This window comes from Leptonotus elevatus, chromosome 3 (assembly GCF_054856555.1).
Source record: "Leptonotus elevatus isolate MCC_2025b chromosome 3, RoL_Lele_1.0, whole genome shotgun sequence".
NCBI lineage: Eukaryota > Metazoa > Chordata > Actinopteri > Syngnathiformes > Syngnathidae > Leptonotus > Leptonotus elevatus.
In genome coordinates this window covers 27,464,640-27,486,392 of record NC_141241.1, presented here as the reverse complement: position 1 = coordinate 27,486,392, position 21,753 = coordinate 27,464,640, and the positions used below count along the sequence as shown (strand labels likewise).

Sequence of the window (21,753 nt, the reverse complement as noted above, 5' to 3'; positions counted from 1 at the left end):
ATTTTTTAACAACCACTTTTATTGGTTGTTATGTCTATATAAATGGACATAACAACCAATAAAAGTGGCAAACACCATAATGTGTCCCTCAGCACGAAATCGAACAGAAGCCAGACTTATGTGCAGCCGTGTTGAATATGCACGAGATGCACATTTATGCGACACGGCTGTACGTGCTCTTTCTTACCTTAAAGCAGATCATCATGTGATCCAAACATCAGCGAATAATCCAAATATAGTTAATCGTCAATTTCAGCATCTCTTTCTTTAACAAGTCCATTTCCACTTTTAATTGAATGCTTTCATTTATGCACTTAAGCCAGTTATGTCGCAAGAGCGTTAGACGCTTGTTTACATGACAGCACGTTCCTCCAGCGGAGAGTAGAGCGTTGTGTAAAAAAAAAATTAAATGCCTTTTGTGTAATCATGTACTATAATAATGTGATGTAATTAATGTAATGTTTTGATTGCTCAATGTCGTCATTAACGTGACGTTAACTTACTGATGACACGTCACGTACGTCATTGACAAATCAGCTGCATACTGCCACCACAATTTTCCACTTTATGCTCGTTTAAGTTGGATGAAATGTAAATATTTGCTATGAAATATGAAACCTGAAGATAAAAAGATGATGGCAAATTGTGATTGTCCTTAAGCCATGCCCGGTCCCATAATGCAATACATATTTGGAGTAACTTATAAATACTATACATTACTGATGTGTTCCTTATGTATTACATTGAGAGAGAGAGAGAGAGAGAGAGAGAGAGAGAGAGAGAGAGAGAGAGAGAGAGAGAGAGAGAGAGAGAGAGAGAGAGAGAGAGAGAGAGAGAGAGAGAGAGAGAGAGAGAGAGAGAGAGAGAGAGAGAGAGAACAACAAACTGTGTTGGACCATCAAAATGTCATAATTTTATTTTCTTTGTGGGCAAATGTATTTGAGATGTAATAAAATAATAAATATCAATAAACTTTATTGTCACAGCATGGCAAATAATCTTTTGACGCAAAACTTTTAAATCAAATATCCCAATCCAGAATATGACCTCAGTAAAATAAACACACACACAAGTAGCAAGAATTAAACAAGCAAACTTTGGCAGATGATGCCTCATTAGATGAATTGTAAACTTAATAGCATCTTCAAAGTTGTTTTCGGCTTGAGGCCAAAATCAAAAATTTTGCCCGATTTACTCATATCAAATTTTCTTAGCTAACAGGTAACAGGTAACTGGCCAAGCCTAACGCGGCTTCGGCAGTCACTGAGGCAAAAACTCGGGCTTGGGAAGAGTTCGGCGAGGCCATGGAAAATGACTTCCGGACGGCTTCTGGTCCACCATCCGGCGTCTCAGGCAGAGAAAGCAGTGCACCATAAACACTGTATAGTGGAGATGGGGGTGCTGCTGACCTCAACTCGGGACGTCTTGAGTCGGTGGGGAGAATACTTCGAAGACCTCCTCAATTCCACCGACAAGCCTTCCTTTGAGGAAGCAGATTGGGCTTTCCTATCTCTGGGGTTAAAAAGCTCCTCGGTGGTAAAGCCCAGGGGGTGGATGAGATCCACCCGGAGTTCCTAAAAGCTCTGGATGTTGTGGGGCTGGGTCTCTCAACTCGGCAGTGTCCTCAAGGGTGCGTGGGAGTTTGCCCAACCAGTCTACATGTGTTTTGTGGACTTGGAGAAGGCGTTCGACTGTGTCCCTTAGGAAGTCTTGTGGAGGGTGCTTCTGTAGTATGGGGTACCGAACACCCTGATACAAGCTGTTTGGTCCCTGTATGATCGGTGTCAGAGTTTGGTCTCCATTGCCGACAGTGATTTGGATTTGCAGGATCTGCAGTGATGCGGGCTCTGTATCAGTCCGTTGTGGTGAAGGAGCTGAGCCGAAGCTCTCGATTTACTGGTCGATCTACGTTCTTACCCTCACCTAAGTCACGAGCTGTGGGTCGTGACTGAAAGAACAAGATCCCGGATACAAGCGGCCGAAATAAGTTTCCTCTGCAGTGTGTGCTCTACCTTTGACATAGGGTGAGAAGCTCGGTCTTTCAGGAGGGACTCTTAGTAGAGCCGCCATTCCTTCACGTTGAAAGGAGCCAGTTGAGGTGGCTCGCGCATCTGGTTTGGATGCCACAAAAACAATGATTTATAACGGGAGTCAATGAGCCAAAATCGGGCATTATTACAAGAATTTTGAGTGAATATCTCCCTCCTGTTTGCAATAATCATAATTTGCACCATTTTGAACTTCTACATTTTTTAACAATCCTGGTGAAATGTCAGGTCCCTAGTGTATTTTTTTCAAATGCTTTTTCTTTGATGAAACACAGAAAAACATAAAAAAGCCAGAAAATGGACAAATAACACTGACGGGTTAAAATATGTATTTGCCAAAAATTTTAAACAGGTTTTTCTCAAAACAAAGTATTTCAAGCTGCCAACATTTAAATTGTTCTAACTTCATCAAATTATGAATTAACATCACGAAAGGGAATTAAGTGTAAAATTAGAATACTGTATATGAACAGCTCGCGTTTTATTTTTGGAAACATAAGCCTGATTTTGATGCATCACATATTTCATTTTTACAGAGGACAACACTGAAGAAATGACACTTCACTTGACAATGTAAAGCAATCAGTGTACAGCTTGTATAACTTTATTGTCCCCTCAAAACTCAACTCAATACACAAGCATTAATGTCGAAACCTCTGGCAACAAAAGTGAGTACATTCCTAAGTGAAAATATCCAAAGTGTTGATACTTTGCAACATAACTTTGTTACATCACTTCAGAACATTATCCAACTACACTTAATTGGTCTGAATTTTCTATTCACTACATGTAATGAATCTTTGTTCATTTATCTATACCAATGACCACAGCAACAGGCAGAATAAATAAATGCTCTGCTGGATTAGGTAGCATTTAACCGGTGCACACACTTTTTATTTGGTGGAGTGCCGCGATGTGTGTAAAATATGTGCCTTGACTCAATAAAGGTTGGATACACTGCTATACTGCAAATAAAAAGTTATGCAATGCTAGTTTGTAATTTGCAAAATGCCAGTAATCACTCAATGAAGGTCATTGTTCATTATTTGGCGTTACCAAGAGTGTTTTTGAGTTGAGTAATAGTTGACTCACCAGCTGACTTTGTCATGTGCATGGGCTCCAGACTTCACTCACCAACTGCAAAGGATTTTCATAAAAGTGAAATACAATACTTTCATATCATTTATATTAAGTTTAATATCACAGTTGAACTGTTTCCTTTTTTGTGTGTTTTGTGCGTGTGTTTTTTTTAAAAGTTATAATAGATTACTGGTGGTTCTCGGAAAACATGGTCCAGGAGTGTGGCATGTGAGCCCAAAAATGAACTTGTGCAAAAGCACTTAAAATGATATATGCTTTAAATCAAACTGCAGTGTGCTTTGAATGAATATCTCATCCCTTTTTTGCAGATGGTTGTTGAATGGTGTGATCTAATATTGTTAGATATTGATACAGTTCGGACAAGTACCAAATTATTTTTTAATTAATTACTTTTACACTTGAACCCCGTCCTCCGCCTCCCTGTCCCCTCTCCCTCGTCGCCCTTCCTCCTCCTCTCCCCCTCTCCTTGCGTCCCTGCCGCTGCCCCCTGCCCTTCTTGTCGTCCCCTTCCCTCCTCCCTTCCCCTTCCCCGGTACGCCTTCCTTCCCCTCCCCTGGGCCGGGGGCTCCATCCATGGCCCGGGTCTCGGTGCTATGGGGGCCGGCGGGGGTGGCTGGGGTTTGGTGTCGTGCCCGCCCCGCTCCGGTGGGCGTCCTGACACCTCGGGCGGGACCCAGTATCCGGGGGGCGAGCCCTATCGCCCCGCCGGACGGGTCCCATATGCCCGCCGGGGTCCTGGTGGGGTGGGTGGGGGCTTGGTGGGCCGGTGCGCCTCCTGCCCCCGCCCGGTTGGGGGGGGCCCCGCTGGTCACACCTCTTAACTCACTACACTAGGTTTGCACAATACACTTTTATAGACATATAGGGCACATAACACACTTTGGGGGGTGGGGTAGGGTGGAAACACCGTCTTCACCCTACAACTCCCCTCCAATTTTAATACACCACACAACTTGTGGGTGGGGGGGGGGGCTTGTGGGGGTGCCATCGGTTGGGGGCCGCAGTATTGAGCAGTGCTGCGGTCCCCTGTCCGTGTCGCCACCCGCCCCCCCCCCCCGCCCTATCTATTTTTTTTTAATGCACCACATACACTCAGCAACATGCTTGGGTGGCGGGTGGATCGGAGCGTGGGAATATCATTTCCATCGGCTCCGGTTCACCTGCTCCTAATTTTAATGCACCACACACACACACTTGTATATACACTGGGTGGGGTCACATTCACGGTTTAGGGGTAGAGTTCGCCAGTCCGCGAGCTGGCGGACTCAGTAACAGGGGTTAATTTTCACAAAGAACGCTGGGGTGACGACCGGGGCCTTCCCCCGCTGGGCCTGGGGTTCGGGGGTGTCGGCCGCCCTCCGGTGCCCCCATCTCCCCCTTCTGCCCCCGGTGTTCCGTCCTTCCACACGGCGGGGGGTGGGGTGGGCGCGGCTGCCCTCTCCGCTCCGCTGCCCGGCCCCTCTTCGGCGCCGGTGCCTGGGTGCGGGTGGTCCCCGGGGGCTGGGGGTCGGGGGTTGGGGGGCTGCCGGTTGGTCGGGGGGGGGGGCGGCTTTGTTGGGGGGGGGGCGGTGGTGGGGGTTGCGGGGTGGGGGGGTGCTGGGGGTGGGGGGTGTCTGGGGGATTGGGGGCATGGGGGCGGCTGGGGCTGGGTTGGGGTGGGTGGCGGGGGTGGATGGGGGGCGGGGGGTTGTGGGGGGGGGGCGGGGGTTGGGGGCCGGTGGGGTGCCTGGTGGGCCTGCAGTGCCCCGTCCTGCTGCGTTGGGCCGGGGGCGCGGGCCGGGTTGGGGCGGGGGGCGCTCCTGCTCCTGGGTTTGCTCTCCGGCCGGTGGCCCTGGTGGGGCCCGGGGGTCGTCCTTTGGCGCTGCCGCGGCCTGGGGGGCCCTGAGGTGTTGCGCTTGCTCTGTTCCGGCGGGGGTCGACGGCTCCCCTCTTTGGTGGAGATTTTCATGCATGCCAGATCCACCACACCAGCATCTACCGAAACTCAGACACAATCTGTTTCCTCCTCAGGTTATTGAATCGGTGGAGGCTGGTGTCTCGGATCTCACGCGGCTTCGTCTGTCCTTCCTTTCTTTTCTCGGTCTCTCCGTTGGTCTCTTGAGGCCTCCCTGATTTTATGTTTTTTGGATTTGTTGGGGTCTGGATGTTTCTTGGGCTGGGGAGGAGTTCTGGTGGGGGGTGTCTGGTCGGTGCTGGATTTCACCTTCCTTGGTTTTCTTCGGTCCCCTCCGGTCTCCTGGTGTTCGATTTAGGTGAACGGTATGAGATTTTTTTTTTCTAATAGGTTTTCTGGTGAGCTAACAAACACACGCACGCACGCACGCACGCACGCACACACACATACTCACCCACACACACAAAAAAAAAAAATGTATGTATGTATATATGTATATATGTATATATGTATGTATATATGTGTATATATATATATATATATATATATTAAAAAAAAAAAAAAAAAAAAAAAAAAAGAGCAATGATGATGACATTTCCGAATGAACAATACTGAGCTCTATAAAAAAAAAAAAATAATAATAATAATAATAATAATATTGTTAGATATTGATACAGTTCGGACAAGTACCAAATTATTTTTTAATTAATTACTTTTACACTTGAACAGTTTCACTACTGTCATACAAAGATATTCAGTTGAAAAACGAATCCAAATGACCAATTATACATAGTAAATTACCTCTGAATAGTGAACAGATGGAAACAATGAGTGTCATGTTCGGTCGTTGCCTTGAAGGATCACGTGGAACCCACAAATTATTAGCTGTGCATTTCACAAAATGCCTGCAATTTGAACTGTGCGTCTTTCAAATCCGGCTCACTTGTGCCTAAGAATTTTTTTTTTTTTTTAATGTGTGCGCAACTAAAAGATGTATTAAAACATGTATCCATTGATTTTATTGGACACCAAGCTTGATGCGTAAACTACTGAATAAACCAAAAGTAATACTTTATTTAGCATGCTAACATCGTATTTTGAAGTGAAAATATTTAGCTTCCAGTTCTAGCTGAAGCAAAAGATTAAGTACAGTCATAAATTGTCAGAGGACTCAGAAATCAGTTTTCTGCATTCAGCAGCTTTGAGGTTTGCTTTATTTCTATATTACATATGCAATATTGTTAACAGTCAAATATAGTGATTGATTCAAAAGGGAAAAGTTTTTTTGTTTTTTGTTTTGCAGAAGTCCAATGCAACTAGTCCATGGGAAAAAATAAAGGAAGCATGAGAAGTGAAAGTTGATGTTATAGCAGAAGGCAGACAGATGGCAGAGACTTGTCAGTTCATTAATGCATCATGTTTTTCCTCTGCCTCCTATCTTATGCACGTTTGTGCGTGTTTGCATTTGTGTGTGTGTACGTGCGCACACGTGCATCTTCATACATGATGTTTATCACACGTCTAATGTTGTCTTAAATGTGCTCTGTTTCCATTCCATCCACCCTCCCATGTTTTCCTGTAGAGACGCTGGTGTTGAAAAGTGCCCATTAACAACATCGAGTAAGTGGCCATGCACTTCAAATGGCCCACTTCCATTTTGGCAGAATTATCCTTTAGCCCCCTTCACATACCTTCAGGCTCTTCCATATGTTCAAAGCAGGGAAGTGCCATATCTAGGGTAGATGTAGAATGCTGCTGGTACAAAAGAAAAGTCATTTTGACCATATGAAGATCAGATTTAGCTTGTTTTCTGCCCTCAGCAGACACAAATAGCCCAAAATAGCAGGTGCTAAATTGCATTCTAATTTTAACCCTTTGGGCGCTTAATTAAGTCGTGTATTTAAAAGAGCATTTAGTGCTTTAGGTTGCACTGAAGTTTGAAGTGGTGAAATTGGATGTGTTAGTGGAAGACAACCAAGTATTCAGCATTATTGAGTTACATTGAAGAAATCTATCGCCATGATAATTTTGATGAATGTGTGCCCATCCTTTTCGAACTTTCGCCTTTAAAAGTTGAAACAGCACACCTGGAAAACTACGACGGCGTATTAGGGCCACGTATAAATAATTTTTTTATAGGGTGGGGGTAATATTCAGTGGAAAAAAAACCTCGCAAATTTGCCACTTTATCAAAAAAAGAAAACTCAGAACCTTACGAGAAATACACATACATGTACACAGCAAAAATTAGAGAGTTAAAATTGCAGAGTTGAATTTGTGAGAGTTCATTTTAACTCCCATAGTGTAATTTTAATGTTTTCAGAATTCAATTGTGTGTAGTGATTAGAGAAGGTGTTATTTCACAGAGTTGATTGCCTAGATTTAAATCACCTCCACAGAGGGCTCCGCCTTTCACCTGCTCGTCTCCAGTTTGAGAGAGACAAGTCAGCACCATTTTCCTAGTCCCCCTTTCTTCCTTATCACTGGGAAATACTGACAGTCTTTAAAGACAAAAGGAGTTTGGGGCCATTAATTCATTTTCAGTCGGACTGTAGTCAACATTAACATAGCCTACTTCAAATGCTCTCCGCAAAAGAGATGTTAAGGTTAATGTTGAAAACCGTCATTACATCGGCCGTCATTAACACATAACTACATTTCAACGAGTGTGCGTCTTATTTTCGACAAGTACTTTATGAGGCGAACAAAGCCAAGAAGAAAAAAAATCGGTCTTATTATTTATTTATTTTTTCCGCATTTCACTAAACGCGGACGCTTTCGCCCGTGACGGGCCGATGTTGACAGGACCACATTTTCGGCTTTATGCCTCAATAAAATATGTCAGTGTATCTTTTTTTAGGGTTTGCTATTTAAAAAAATACAAAAATAAAAGTGCCGGGCCAAAATTACATGTTACATTTATTTACAACACCCAAAACACTATGTGGCTGGAAAGTCTAGTGGTTAAGGTTACTACCTGTGGTACCGGAGTGCGCCGGTATAATCCCTGTCGTGGTAGACCATTTAGGAGTCATATTTTGCGTCTGAGGAGAGTTAACTTTGACTCTGGAAAGTGTGGAGCTATATAAACTCTGAACAATTGTTGAAATCAACTCTGTGAGAGTCAATTCATCACTGGGCTTGCCCTGACGAAGGCCTACCAAGGCCAAAACGCATTGGCAATTTTTAATCAACTGGCCATGTGGCAATAAAGGCCTTTTACTTGGAACACCTTTGAGTGCCTCAGTTTTCTCTCTTTTTTGAAAATGCTTTTGCAGATCCCTCCACTAAAGGGCACCAGAGACATTTTTTGGGATGAATCCAAAAATATCCTAGCAGTGCTCCTACATGCTCTGATTGTCATCACTGGGCTTTTTTGCTGTCTAGCTATAGTCTAAGTGAGGATTTGTTGGTGGTTAATGGGACACTGTATATAAAATGAAAAGGCAGCATGGAGACAATTCATTCTTGATTAAAACTTTACTCGTCATGCACGAAAGCTAGAGCGACAACACTTCCTGATCCCCTATCAGCTGACTAAACACTAACCAATCAAAAGCTATCATACTTTAGGAGTGAATGACGCAGGGCAGCAGATTCGACACATCAACTTACTGTAGCTACTTGTACAAAAAAAAGAGCCAAAATGTATAAATGTGTCAACAATAATTTTGAAAACATAAATGTACAAGTACATATACATTTTAACAAATGAACTTAAATGCTTGATCCTCAGGGTGTGACCTTCACAAAGCGAGGCGTACCCAACGCTTCAAAGTGCAAATGCTTAACACGATATGGTTAAAGCCATGACTAGCTCCTTATTTGAATACCCGACCAAAAAGTACCTTTGTTCTACTACCAAAACTAAACTATAATAAGTATAACTTGAATGAACAACCTGAAAATTTATTTTTATAAATTTGTAATAAGTGAATTAAGTGAAGTTAGAGTTTTTACACAATCATTGTACAAATGTCACTCTAATTAACAGGTAATGGCTCAAGCTCACTTGTGCCCAAATGAAGACAAGCGCTATAGAAAATGATTTGATGGAAAGTATTCACTGAAAAATATGCTCATTAGTTTTGTGGTTGTAATTTGCACTGGTGTAGGGTCACACGGCAAGCTGCTGCTAATATTTTGTTTACCTCATTTAACTGCATGAAATCATTAAAATGCTAAGCACAACTGTATGATACAATAGTGATACCTCATTGCAAACTATCCATCCATTTTCAATACCATTTGTCCTGTTGGGGGATGGGGGTCTTTCCCCGCTCCCTGAAGTGGTTGCTAGACAATCAGAAGCCACAAACACTTGACTATCGTAGGGTGATCATATTTTCATTTCCAAAAAAGTACTTAAATGATACTAAAAGTTTACTAAAAAAACATGCCATACATTAAAACTATTTTAACGTATGCCTGTATGGGTAGAAAATAAAACAAATTAATAAATTATGACAACATTCTAAATCTCAACCTTTTTTACCCCAACGCACAATCATTTTTTAATTTTTTTTACTACTGCTTGCGGCGTCCACCCAACTCAGGGATCGAACATTTCACCGGTGATGTTTTACTAACGCAAAAGTTGATCTATTTCAATAACGATGGTGAAAGACAGATGAATTAATTGGATGTAATATTGCTTGTATTATTATTATTATATTGCATTATGTCTTATATTCATATCCCATTTTAGCAGCAGCTTTCCCTGGCACTCACTTATCTTTACAACACATATAACTTGTGGCTGTCCTAAATCCCACTACTTACCCACTTTTCTGAGTTCTCTTCCGCCACCGTCACAATTTACATACGCCAGCAACACGGTGCACTCTGCCTCACATTTGTCAGCAGAGTCCAAATAAACACATGCTAATTTGCAGAGGTGGGCGCGTCAATGAAATTTGAGCCTCCGCCGTTAGTCAATCGTCAACAGTCAGGATACCCTTCCGTCATCGTCAATAACACAAGTTGAACTGCATTGTAATCATCAATCTGTCATTCCCTCAGCGAAAAGGGCATCAGTCATTGACGAACATTCCGTCAATATTGATGGAATGCCCACTTTATCGGTCAGGCTTGCAACAAACTCCATGCGTTAGGCATTACCAACACCTATCTGTAGATACAGTGCACGCTTCCAAAGTCATTGATTGTGACTCCACTTACTGTCATGGTTTCATGAAATAAAATACCAAACATTAAAAAATACAGGCAGGAAGTGGAACATATCTAAGTAAAATGCAGGGTTTACAATTGTGAAGAAGTAAGAGTCAATGTGCATTTTAGACATGGTTTCAATTTAAGTGCAGGGTGTCAAATGGAGATCACTGATTAGCTATTTAGCTAGAAAATGCAAATCATTCCTCCGGGCGAAGAGCTTCGCTGGCCGATGACGTCACACTACTGCATTACACCCCATTAGATATGCTTATTTATTAGTTCAGTTTGTTCATTGAATTCATGAAGTCTCCATGTAGTAAAGATAATGACAATTAACTGAACTTTGATTTGTGTTTTGATATATTTTTGTAATGAAATTAGGGTTGTCACGATACTAAAATTTAAAACTGGATATTGATACCCAGGAAAATACTCTGTAGTTTATACCATTTTCGAATCCACGGAGAGAGAGAGAAAAAAAAAAAATACTTTAAAAATGCATAGAAAAATATTTGTATTAACATGACCGCAAATAATTAAATAAATTATGAATAATCAGAAAATGAAAAAAAAATAAGGCAATCACATTTTCACGTGCAAATAAATTATAAATAACACAAATGAACGAATATGTCATACAAAAATTGCCACAATTACAAAATTGTGGGTTGTCTGTGGTAAAAACACACATAGGAAACATCAATAAGAAAAAATTTGAGGCTTATACAAGTATATTTTGAGGTAGTAAACATACAAAAAATAAACAATCAGTAAAAATGAAAATCAAATGCTGCATTTGCACTCAGCTACACCTTTTTCTAAAAGATTAAATAAAAAAATTACATATCTATTAAGGCATACAAGGGTTTAGAAAGTGCACTTTATTCTATGATGACTGTCTAAGCTTGTCGTATCACTCGTCTGAATTTTCTTTGCTGTTGGAAGATTTTTTTTACAATATAGGCAAGCATGTCAATATGCTACTTTGTGAGTCTTGCCCTTATTGCGTTGCAAATGAGCACCATTGTTGTAGTAAACACGCTCTCAGGCACAACTTGAAGCAGGTACACATTCACTGAGCATAAAGCTAACCGTGAGACCGTGGCTAATGGCTAATAACAAAAACACAAGGCATCTTGCTTTCTCTTGTCCACCAAGACTGGCTGGTTTGGCTCTCCTGTCGCCGCACTGGCCATACTAAAGCAGCTGTAACGTAGCTAAGCAAGAAAGGTCGCGGTGTGGGCTCTCCGGCCGCCGGAGGCTTTCTGCCGTGCCGAGAAGGCAGCGCCGAAGCTGCGGGCGCTGCGGGAACGCTACCATGTATCCAGAGTATCGATACCATGACACAGTGATAGCGTATCCGGATACGACGTTTTGGTATTGATACTTTACAAAATATCGATACTTTTGACAACCCTAAATGAAATAGAAAAAAAGATCACTGGGGAAAAATAACAAATGATCTGTATTTCCTGTCTAGCACAGCCAATCACAGCGATTGTCACAAACACTAATTTGCATAAAAAGCAAAATGACAGAAAAATCTCTTAATACTTAACCATTTGAATCAAAATCACCGCTTTTTACTTTAAAGTACCACTGATTGTCACACCGACGTAAGTGGGGCGAAATTTGTTCTGTGCATTTGACCCACCCCCTGAGGGAGCAGTAAACAGAAGGGATTCATTTTGTGATCTAACCCCCCAATTCCATCCCTTAATGCTAAGTGTCAAGCAGGGAGGAATTTTTATAGTCTTTGGTATGAGCCGACCGGGGATTGAACCCACAACCTTCCAGTCTCAGGGCAGACACTCTACCACAAGGCCAGGTTAAGTTTGTTCCTGCCTGCACCATGAATGTTTTGAGCAAGATTGTGTCCATTTAATGCATTTCACTTAATGGACCCATGACTGGACTGCCCAAGAAATAATGACCTGCCAGCCATGTTCCTCAATCATCATGAGGTGAAAGATAATGACTTTGAGGGTCTGGTCAAAGTAACCGGTATTCTAATCACACTTCCTGTGCTGTTATAATGTGATACAAAGCAGGCTTTGATCATTTGCAGCATGTTTATTCATAACGATATACAGCATCATAGCGATGCTTATTTCCAACTCTGCATGGCAGATAGAAGTGGACATGTCCGTCATTGAGGAATTACATTGATGAACGAAAACATGCTTCTGTCAATGCTTAGTTTGTCAATTTTTTTGAAGTTTCTCGTCAATATTCAATCATCAACAAAATTGACGAATTGATGATTAGCAGAGGTGGGCATTCCATCAATGTTGATTGAAAAACAATGAAAACCGGACATTTTTATGAATTTATAAACACCCGGACGCGCCGGACAAGTTGTAAAAAGTGTACATGTCGGGGGAAAAGAGGACGTTTGGTGACCCATTTACTATCGGCAGTAATGAACATAGTTAAATTAGTATTGTTATTCTCTTGTAAAGCAAATCTACAGCAAGCCAGTGAGAAGGCTTTACCTTACTTGAGTTAAGTCCTTGTAGTTGCTATTTTGTCCTTAACTGATTTAGGCACAACAGAGAATTTGTATACACTGCCATCTACTGCTATTTTAGTGGCATTGCATTTGTGTGGTGAGTGCATAAACATGTCCTTGATCATCATCCTCATGATCTATTGTATGTAGTTTGTATGTTTACAAATGTATTCTGTTTTACATTATTCAGAACAGCTTGTTTTATTTTCATTTTTATCAGCTACCATTTTCTTACATATTTTCTTTCAGATGGGATGTATTCTTTGAAATCTCGATTTACTGTCAAAAGTGAAATAAATAAGAAAGATTCAAACATTTTCTGCAAATTGTGAATGGACTTTAATATACTTTACTGATCACAGGTGACTAATAAACTGCGCACATTTTACCTTTTTATTAGAAAAGATCAATTAAAAAGTTGGAGAGCGCAGTAGTTTTAAGACAGTTGAGTGTACAGTTAAGAGATGAATGTATTGAATTGGTTAGTCTGTGGTCATCAGGCTGATGAAGTTGACTTGATTCGTATGATTTCGACCTCTATAGTAACCTTTCACCTTCTCTGCGCGCCCCCAGGCCGCCCTCGGACGACTCAGGAAATCGTGACAACGCCGCCGCCGCCCTCACCTCCACGCCTCCGAGCAGCCTCCCATCTCAGACGCACCCCTGCAGCCCTCCAGACTCCGCCTCCTCCCTCACCCCCTGCTCCTCGCTCCCGCCCTCGGTGTCGCCCACCCTCACGGATGTCTTCGGCCTGCCCACTCCTCCCATGGGCAGCGGCGGCGGCTACAGTTTGAGCTCGTCGTGCGGCGGCAGCTCTCGGTCGCCGTCGCCGCTGACCCTCATGCAGGCGGCCTCGGGCAAGCCCTTTGCCTCCAAGCCCGTGGAGCTGTGGAGCAAGTACGACGTGGCTGACTGGCTGGAGAGCCTCCACCTGGGAGAGCACAGAGACGCTTTCCTGGATAATGAAATTGAGGGCGCCCACTTGACCTCCTTGCAAAAAGAGGACCTGATAGACCTTGGCGTCACCAGGGTGGGTCACCGCATGAACATCGAGAGAGCCCTCAAGCTGCTGCAGGACAGATAAGCCCCGAGGACAGCGCAAGAGACGGATGTCCCACTCACAGGACACTGGAAGCTCTTGCCTTTTTTTGTCCTCTCTCATCCTCTCACTCCAGTCCAATCAGCCTCCGGAGAGGACGGCCGGTGCTGGGTAATCAAGGAGGGGGGGCGAGCGAGAGAGAGAGAGAGAGAGGCGAGGATAAGCAACTGTCCGTGGAACAATGGCTCCTCAAACTGGGCAAGTCCAACTGCAGCTTTTGGAATACTAAAGACCTTTTCCATGTGGCCCACATGAAAACCAGCAGAGCTGGTCTTTGTTTTTCTCTCCTTTTTGATCCTTTTCTATCTTTGCTAGAGAATAATATGAGAATATTTCTTCACTTGAGTCCTACCGGAGTTATATTTCTGGGTGTATCTAAGTTGTAGAGAAACACTTTTCACCTGTTTTTGTGAAAAGCAGAACAATTTGCTCACGTTTGAATTTGTATCTGGTGGCCACAAGAAGCACACACACGCTCACTCACTGCGCACAAATCCTTGAGTAAGACGACACCGTCTTCACAGACGTGCACACGTAAAGCATGAATACTAGGGGTGGGAATCTTTGACTGCTTTACGATTCGATTCAATTCCGATTTTTGGGTCTGCGATTCGATTCAGAATCGATTTTCCATTCGCAATGATTTGATTGACAATGATTTCTGCTTCAGTTTATAGATGTTCAAAGAATTGTCATAATTTACTTCAGTCTGACTCGCTAATGCTAATTAGCACGCTACTCGCGGCACTTCTATCACTCAAAAGAGCGGCTATTCATACAAAATGCTTCAAGAATGTTTACAAAGAAGCTTAATTTGCTCCTAAAAATGTATTTAAAAAATATATATTTTAAATATTGCCATGGTCCCAAAAACGTATTTATATGTTTTTATGCTCGAGCATACAGAAGGCTTTGATACAGTCTATGACCTGAAGAGGTCGCAATAAGCAATGGTAGTTATATATTTTTTAATGGCCAGCAGGTGGCAGCAGAGTATAAGAGATCAGCCAGGGCCATGTTGCAAAAAAAATTATTTCCCCACAGTTCTAAACAGATTTGTGAATAATATAATAATTTAGTTATATTCTAATGCTAATTGCTGCAAAAGGGAAACAGATACAAATGAACCTTTTTTTTCCTGATAAAAGAAGAGACTAATCTTTCTTTTGGTAGGTTCCATGTTTTTATAGCAATAGAACACAATATTCTGTGGACCTTGAAAAATCTGTCAAAATCTAGTAAAACAGCCATAAGCTTTAGTAAAAATGGCTGGGAGTGAATGAGTTAACACTACTCACCGACATATGCTCTTCCTACGCTGCAAAAAAACAACTTGTATTGGCATAACTTGATCGTGACTTTTCCCTTCTACTTTCTAATGTGGTTACAACTGTGTATCAGAGCGCGCGGAACCACGCTGCCCCTAAGTGGCCAAATCTGTTACAACATGAACAGCGCTCCCAATAAAGGCACACACACACAAGGGCAAGACAGTATAAAATAATATAAATAAAATCAATTTTGGGGCGGCACGGTGGATGACTGATTAGCACGTCCGCCTCCCAGTGCAAAGGATGTGAGATCGAGTCAGGGCTTCGGCCTTTCTGGGTGTTCTCCGGTTTCCTCCCACATTCCAAAGACATGCATGGCAGTTTAATTGAACACTCCAAATTGTCCATAGGTGTGATTGTGTGTGTGGATGGTTGTTTGTCTCTGTGTGCCCTGCGATTGGCTGGCAACATATTCAGGGTGTACCCCGCCTACCACCCGAAGCGAGCTGGGATAGGCTCCAGCGCCTCCCGCCACCCTTTTGCGGACAAGCGGTTAAGAAAATGGATGGATGGAAAATCTATTTTGGGACATTTAAAATCGAATCTGAATCGTACTAAATGAGAATCGCGATTCTTATGAGAGTTGATTTTTTTGGCACACCCTTGAGCCAAAGCTCCTGCAAAGTGGCACCAAGCTAGCCGGCCTCCGACACCCTTCGTGATGCCATCCAGTGCTTCAAGAATGCTCACCTGGTAAAGTCAAATGAGATTGTCTGATGACAAAAGGGCACCTTGTTATCGCTTGGTGTGTGTGTGTGCGTGCATGCGTGGTTGATAGACGTTAAAGAACTTCCTTATAGAGAAGCCAGTGCTTCAAATCAAGTAATTCCTTCCAGTGAGCTGCACTGTGAATCTCTGCAGTGCTGACCGCCCTGACTCAAAGTTTGAGTTTATTAGAGTAGACATCTTCAGGGAACAGTTTGATTGATCAGCTCAAGTCTCGACGAGGAGATGATGCATGTTAAAGAGAAAACGTAAAATGGAAGCAACTTTGAGGGGAAAGACATTTAAGTTCAAATTTGTGGGTCCAGAAGTATGTAAACATTAATAGTTTTCATGATTTTGCGATTGAGAATTGAATCAATCAAAATGTTTTTGAAGTGTCGACTTTCATCTTTACTAGATACTATTTTGGAATTAACAGTACAATGTAATAGAAGGAAATGTTTTACATAACGTAAAACTGTTCAAATCACTCATTCACAAAAATCCTAGATGATTTTTCTGTAGACGTAACTTAGTTATGAGTACTTGAGGTGCAACACGTAATTGACATGAATTGACTTGTCAAATTAATCATTTGTTTTGATAATCGCTAAATAATTTAGATATATTTTTAAAATGAAATACTGAATTTCAGTTTAGGAGTAAATATTCTCCGATTTCTGTAGTCGGAGGACAGTTAACTTTGTTTTGAACCAAAATAAATCAATTGCTTTTTTACTTACTACTACTCGAAAACAAAGATCAACATTTTTGCCTATTTTCCTCACCTTACAGACCAAACCAGTAAAATGTTTGTGCACTGTCACTTTGAAATAATGACCTGTTTTGGAAAAACAGATGGGCAATTAGGTTTGTTTTCCATTTTATCTGATTTATGACTAATTGAAAAAATAAGTGACAGATTAATCAATTAGTCCTAAATTGACTACAAAAACATTACGGAGCATTTTAAGTAGGCATATTGATAATCCATATAATTGTATTAACTTGGTTTATTTTGTGCTGATGACACAGCATCAGGAGCAACTGTTAAAAGTTGAGTATCTTACTTGGTCAACAAGGGCTGAGGACTGAATTCACAACCTTTGGGTTGAGACCGCTCTTACCACATGAGCCATGCCGCACTAAGTAGGCTGATGGTGTCAAATGAAGACACGTGCATATTACAGTGTAGTGGCGTGTATAATGCGGTATACAATGCAATATGTGCACACCTTCACACGAACAATGCCATCAGTCCATCAGTGTGGACATCATCAAATAATAATAATAATAATGATTCAATTATACACAGAGTAAAAGCAGCTTTGTGTTAACTGGAATGGGAGTGTGTGTGTTGTTTCATAAGCGCAGATAGAAGAATATTTTGTTAATCTGAATTCAGAATTGAATCTTCTTTAGTCTTTTTCTATTTTGGTTTAACTAATGACTTAACAGAACCAATATTCTTGCAGTATGACTCAAAATGTTGTTGTTTTTTTCATATTTATACAAAAGCTCTATTTAGATGAAACATCTTCACTTTAAATAATCGAGATGGTCGTATAAATACATGACGAGCCTCAAAATGGCATACCTGAATATCCACTGCAAATGCTGCTGCAATAAATTACATTTAAATGACGTGGAGCAAAAAAGCAAACTAGTAGGAAGCACATTCTTAGCAGAGGTTTGTCTTTAGCGATTATAAGTAATATAAATATTTCTCTCCAAGGCATGCTCATGGCTTGAGACTTGCCTGGAGTGCTCAACTTTCACAAGAAAGTGCCCCTAGTCGGCATCAGGGTTTTATGCTGAACGAGTGTTAACGCACATATATACACACTCACTCCCCTGCCCTAACCACTGCAAGAAACAAGATGACACCGATGTTTTCATCTGCTTGGATTAGATGAAAGGATATAAAGTATTTAACGGGATAATTTTCTATTATGATGTAACTGCCACAGTTACTGTCCAGTAGTGTATATAAGAGTGTTTGAACCAGAGTAATGGAGTGCATGTGTAGAAATATTAAAAGGCTTTGAGCAGAAACAACCTTAGGAAGGTTCCTGTCTGACCTGACGGCCAAAGCTGCGCCCCATCATCCCAGTGAGGATGCCTTAAGTAAGGTCACGGGTCCCCCTTTGATTCCGTTCCCGCAGCTCCGTTTGCTACTAAGCCAATTTTTTGGGAGTGTACTTCCTGTGTGATCCTGATACATGGGGGAACCCAGTGTCTGCAAAGAAATATTCAGAAAGCGAACTTTGGTTTCATCTGGCTGGGCTGGAGGAGTTGCATGAAACCGACAAACGTTGTGTGTTCTGTGAACATGAGCGGCAGAGAGGCTGGCACGGGACAATGCTGCTAGAAAGCTGCCACTTATTTTCAAACAGTGTCGTGTCAGCAGGGGTCGAAAAGCACAGTATTTTTAAACATTTGTATAGAGTTCTATGACATTTTATAGAGATTATCTTCAAAAATATGCTGGGCACTGGTGTGTGTCAAATACAGAAATATGAACTAGATACAACCGTGGATATTATCATTAGAGTTATGGGTTTTGTAAGAAGCAATATTTATTCTGAATGAATCTCCTTTGTTGTGTTTTATTTTCCCATTTGAAAGTGACATATCACGTTATGCTAACTTGTCTGTATTTAATGAACTGTTGCCTACTACTGCGGTAGATTTCAGATCTGTTGGCCAATCAAGTGACCACAAAAACCAGGTATCTTCTGACCGCCACTTGCCTATCTGTCATTCTCTTAAAAAAAATAATAATAATCCCCGACTCGAGAGTGCAACTTGTGTATTGAAAAAAAAAAAAAAAACATATATATATATATATATATCAATGTGTACATTTTTAATATATGTTTGCAGGCCACCTTATAGAAACTAAAAGTACACTTACTAAAAATAGTTGTGGCTGTTGTTTACTCTCAGTGGGTCAACAGGTCACTCACTATAAGCTGTGTGAAAACAGGGTGGAGCTGAGTAGATGTAGACAGTAAAAATGTTCACCAGCCATTTTGAGGACAAACGTGGCTCACGAAACCCACTCCGGCTCCCGCTCCCCCCCTTTTAACGCCGCTCCCACTTATTCTCATTGTTCAACATTTGGCCAACCCTTTCTGTCTTTTTCTTAACTTATTTTGCTTTCATTATTAGATTTTATTCTTTGATTAAGTCTTTATAGAGACTAAGCTGTTTTCAGTAATTAGTGAAAAGACTTGTGTTTGTTTTTCTATGTTGCTGTAATTTTGTGCTTCGAAAGTCATCATAGAATCAACTAATTACTGAAATGAATAGAGAGAATATTCCTGTAAGTGCACTCTTCATTCCCTCCCGCCCCCTCAAATCCTCAAGAATTCTTGTATGGCAACCAAAAGTCACTGTAAGAAATAAATATAACATTGCACTAGTGCTGTTGTCCTCTCACTGCTTGCTTGTGTGATGTCATCATATGTTACGCTGGGAGCACCACAGATTGAGAGAAATGAGGTGATATAAATGTGCACCTGATCACTGCATCTATCTAAAGATGGAGTTGGTCTATCTTGGAAGCTCAAAAAGATTAAAAGGGGAAATTAATCTTAAACATTTCTTGACAATAAAATGTTATATGTGACCTCACTAGTCTAAACATGACATTCTGATTCATATTCTATTTGTGGAATATGAGTTATGAAGCAAAATCCAGCCGTTTTTATCCATCTCGGGGCAGCCATTTTGCTACTTGCTGTCAACTGAAGATGACATCACAGTTGCTCAGGGCTCAGGCAGCGACCAATCACAGCTCACCTGTTTTCTGAAGCTGAGCTGTGAGACCTGAGCAACTTTGTTGTCATCTTTAGTCAACAGCAAGTGGCAAAATGGCCCCCTGAGATGGATAACACAATATCAACCAGACTAGTGGGACAGCTTACAACATATTAATTATTGTCAAAAAAATAAAAACTATTCCTCAAGAATGCATAACATTTTGGAAAAAGGTCCTGGGAGGGGAAGGATGAAAACGCAGGAGAACAAAAGCATATGGTTCGAACACACCAAAAGCGTTTAGCTGTACACCTGCATCCAACTGATATTGTGGTTCTTTAGGGATCAGCTCAGAATTAGATCTTGTTTCAGTGAGTTCACGCCGATACCACAACTACATAGTATTCCACCCAAAAACAATGACATCATTTTAAAATTTCCATAAAATTAATGCCAATTTTCAAATTTCTCAGTCCAGTACTAGTACTTTCGCGAGTAGACTCCTTTAAATAAGGTTGGTATCGGCACCGGCCCATCCGTAGTTTTAAATATAGATTTAGTATTGTTTGTCCGCCATGTAGAATGTCGAGATTAGAACGGAAAGGATAATGAACCACCTGGTGCTTGTTTTCATTCATTTGTAGTTAAAAGCAGCTATGATTTAAATGTTTCAATCTCCTTAGATCAAATGAGGGCTAAACATTTGACAAGAGCACAGAAACTTTGAATGCAAGGGCAAAGAAACAACACGATGACAAACCGGCTGTCATAAACAACTGACAAAGACAAGCAGGAATACAACTGTGACCACTTCATTCCATGACCCGAAACAGTAGGCTTTACTTTTGACCTAAAACAGCATTGACTTTGCTTTAAGGCTAGATAGCGGTTAGCATGATGGTAGTCAGACGCAGTCAAAGAATCACACATTTCTGACATGTACTGTATGTTTAATATAGTAGCATAAGACATTTTAAAATCAAATAAAAACATCCTGAATAGTGCATACCATTTGTTTTCCAACGTTACTAAGCGTTTATCCTCAATAAAGTGTTCCGAACAAACAAGGATTCATGGACTTTGTTCTTGACAAATGTTCAGTCTTCTCGGAGTCCAAAAAGGTGCCGATCAACAGTAAAATGAAACTTTGTCCCTCACACTTTGTACATCACACTGTTATTTACCCTTTTTTTTTTTTTAAGCGGGCTCAATGATCCCGGACCTGAACCCCATAGAACCTATGAGATTGCAACAGGAGCTTCTATTAGACCTGAGCTGCCCAATCACCTCAATGTCATGTCATTAAGATGGAGTAATTTATGCAAAATAATTAAATCATTAAATAAATTAATTAAGCACAAATAGTTGAGTGCATAGAAATGAAAATTATTTCTTGATTTTGTCCCCAAAATTGTATTTACTTAACTTTTATAATCTTCTCATTTTGGGGTTTCTGTTTCTAAATTACATCGTTACATCCACCCCCCCCCCCCCCCCCCCCACAATGTTAATGAATCTAGAGTAGGTATGTTTTGTTTTGCAAATGTAACTAATTAAAAAATGTATGGATATTTTATGTTTTGCAACAGAACAGATTAAAATATAACATTTTAATATTCAAAGAAACACTGAAGTTCCTTTGTGGTCTAAGGAGAAGAAACTGCGCCACCTCTTGGAAATTTTAAGTACTTGCAGCTGCAGGCGTCACTATTGTGCATCGTACAGCTTCATACACCTTATTTTTCGATTATTGAATATGACTCATTGTTAAATATAGGTCGTAAACCCATATTTTTCAAATGTGTAGGAAAACAAATACAGGAAACTTCTTTGGCTGATAGGTAAAGAAATATATTTATGTAATACACATTTTTTTCCTTACAATATCCATCATAACGACTGTTGCCACTTTCTTTGTTGATGCTCAAAGATGCTAATTCCAAAAGTTAAAGGCATTAAAACTCAAAATTAGGCATGGTGAAGGATTTAGAGAAGGACGTCATTAACTTTTTACATGCTAAGTACTGGTAAAATTATAGGCTACTTTACCGAGTTTGCTCATGAACAACATTATTGTAACAATAAGAAATGCAGTTTTTAAATCAATACTGGGCTAAAAAAAA

General features: G+C 41.0%; 1 protein-coding gene across 3 annotated transcripts in view; it reads left to right on the top strand.

The window, feature by feature from the left end:
- Nucleotides 1-19,292, top strand: part of LOC147178085 (SH3 and multiple ankyrin repeat domains protein 2-like) — a 238,302-nt gene extending 219,010 nt beyond the window's left edge. For all 3 annotated transcript variants that reach the window (XM_086070562.1, XM_086070563.1, XM_086070564.1), the window contains one exon: nt 13,304-19,292. In XM_086070562.1, the coding sequence (XP_085926688.1) occupies nt 13,304-13,814 (511 nt within the window). In that variant the 3' untranslated portion in view covers nt 13,815-19,292. The remainder of the gene's footprint in view (nt 1-13,303) is intronic.
- Nucleotides 19,293-21,753: the final 2,461 nt, after the last annotated feature.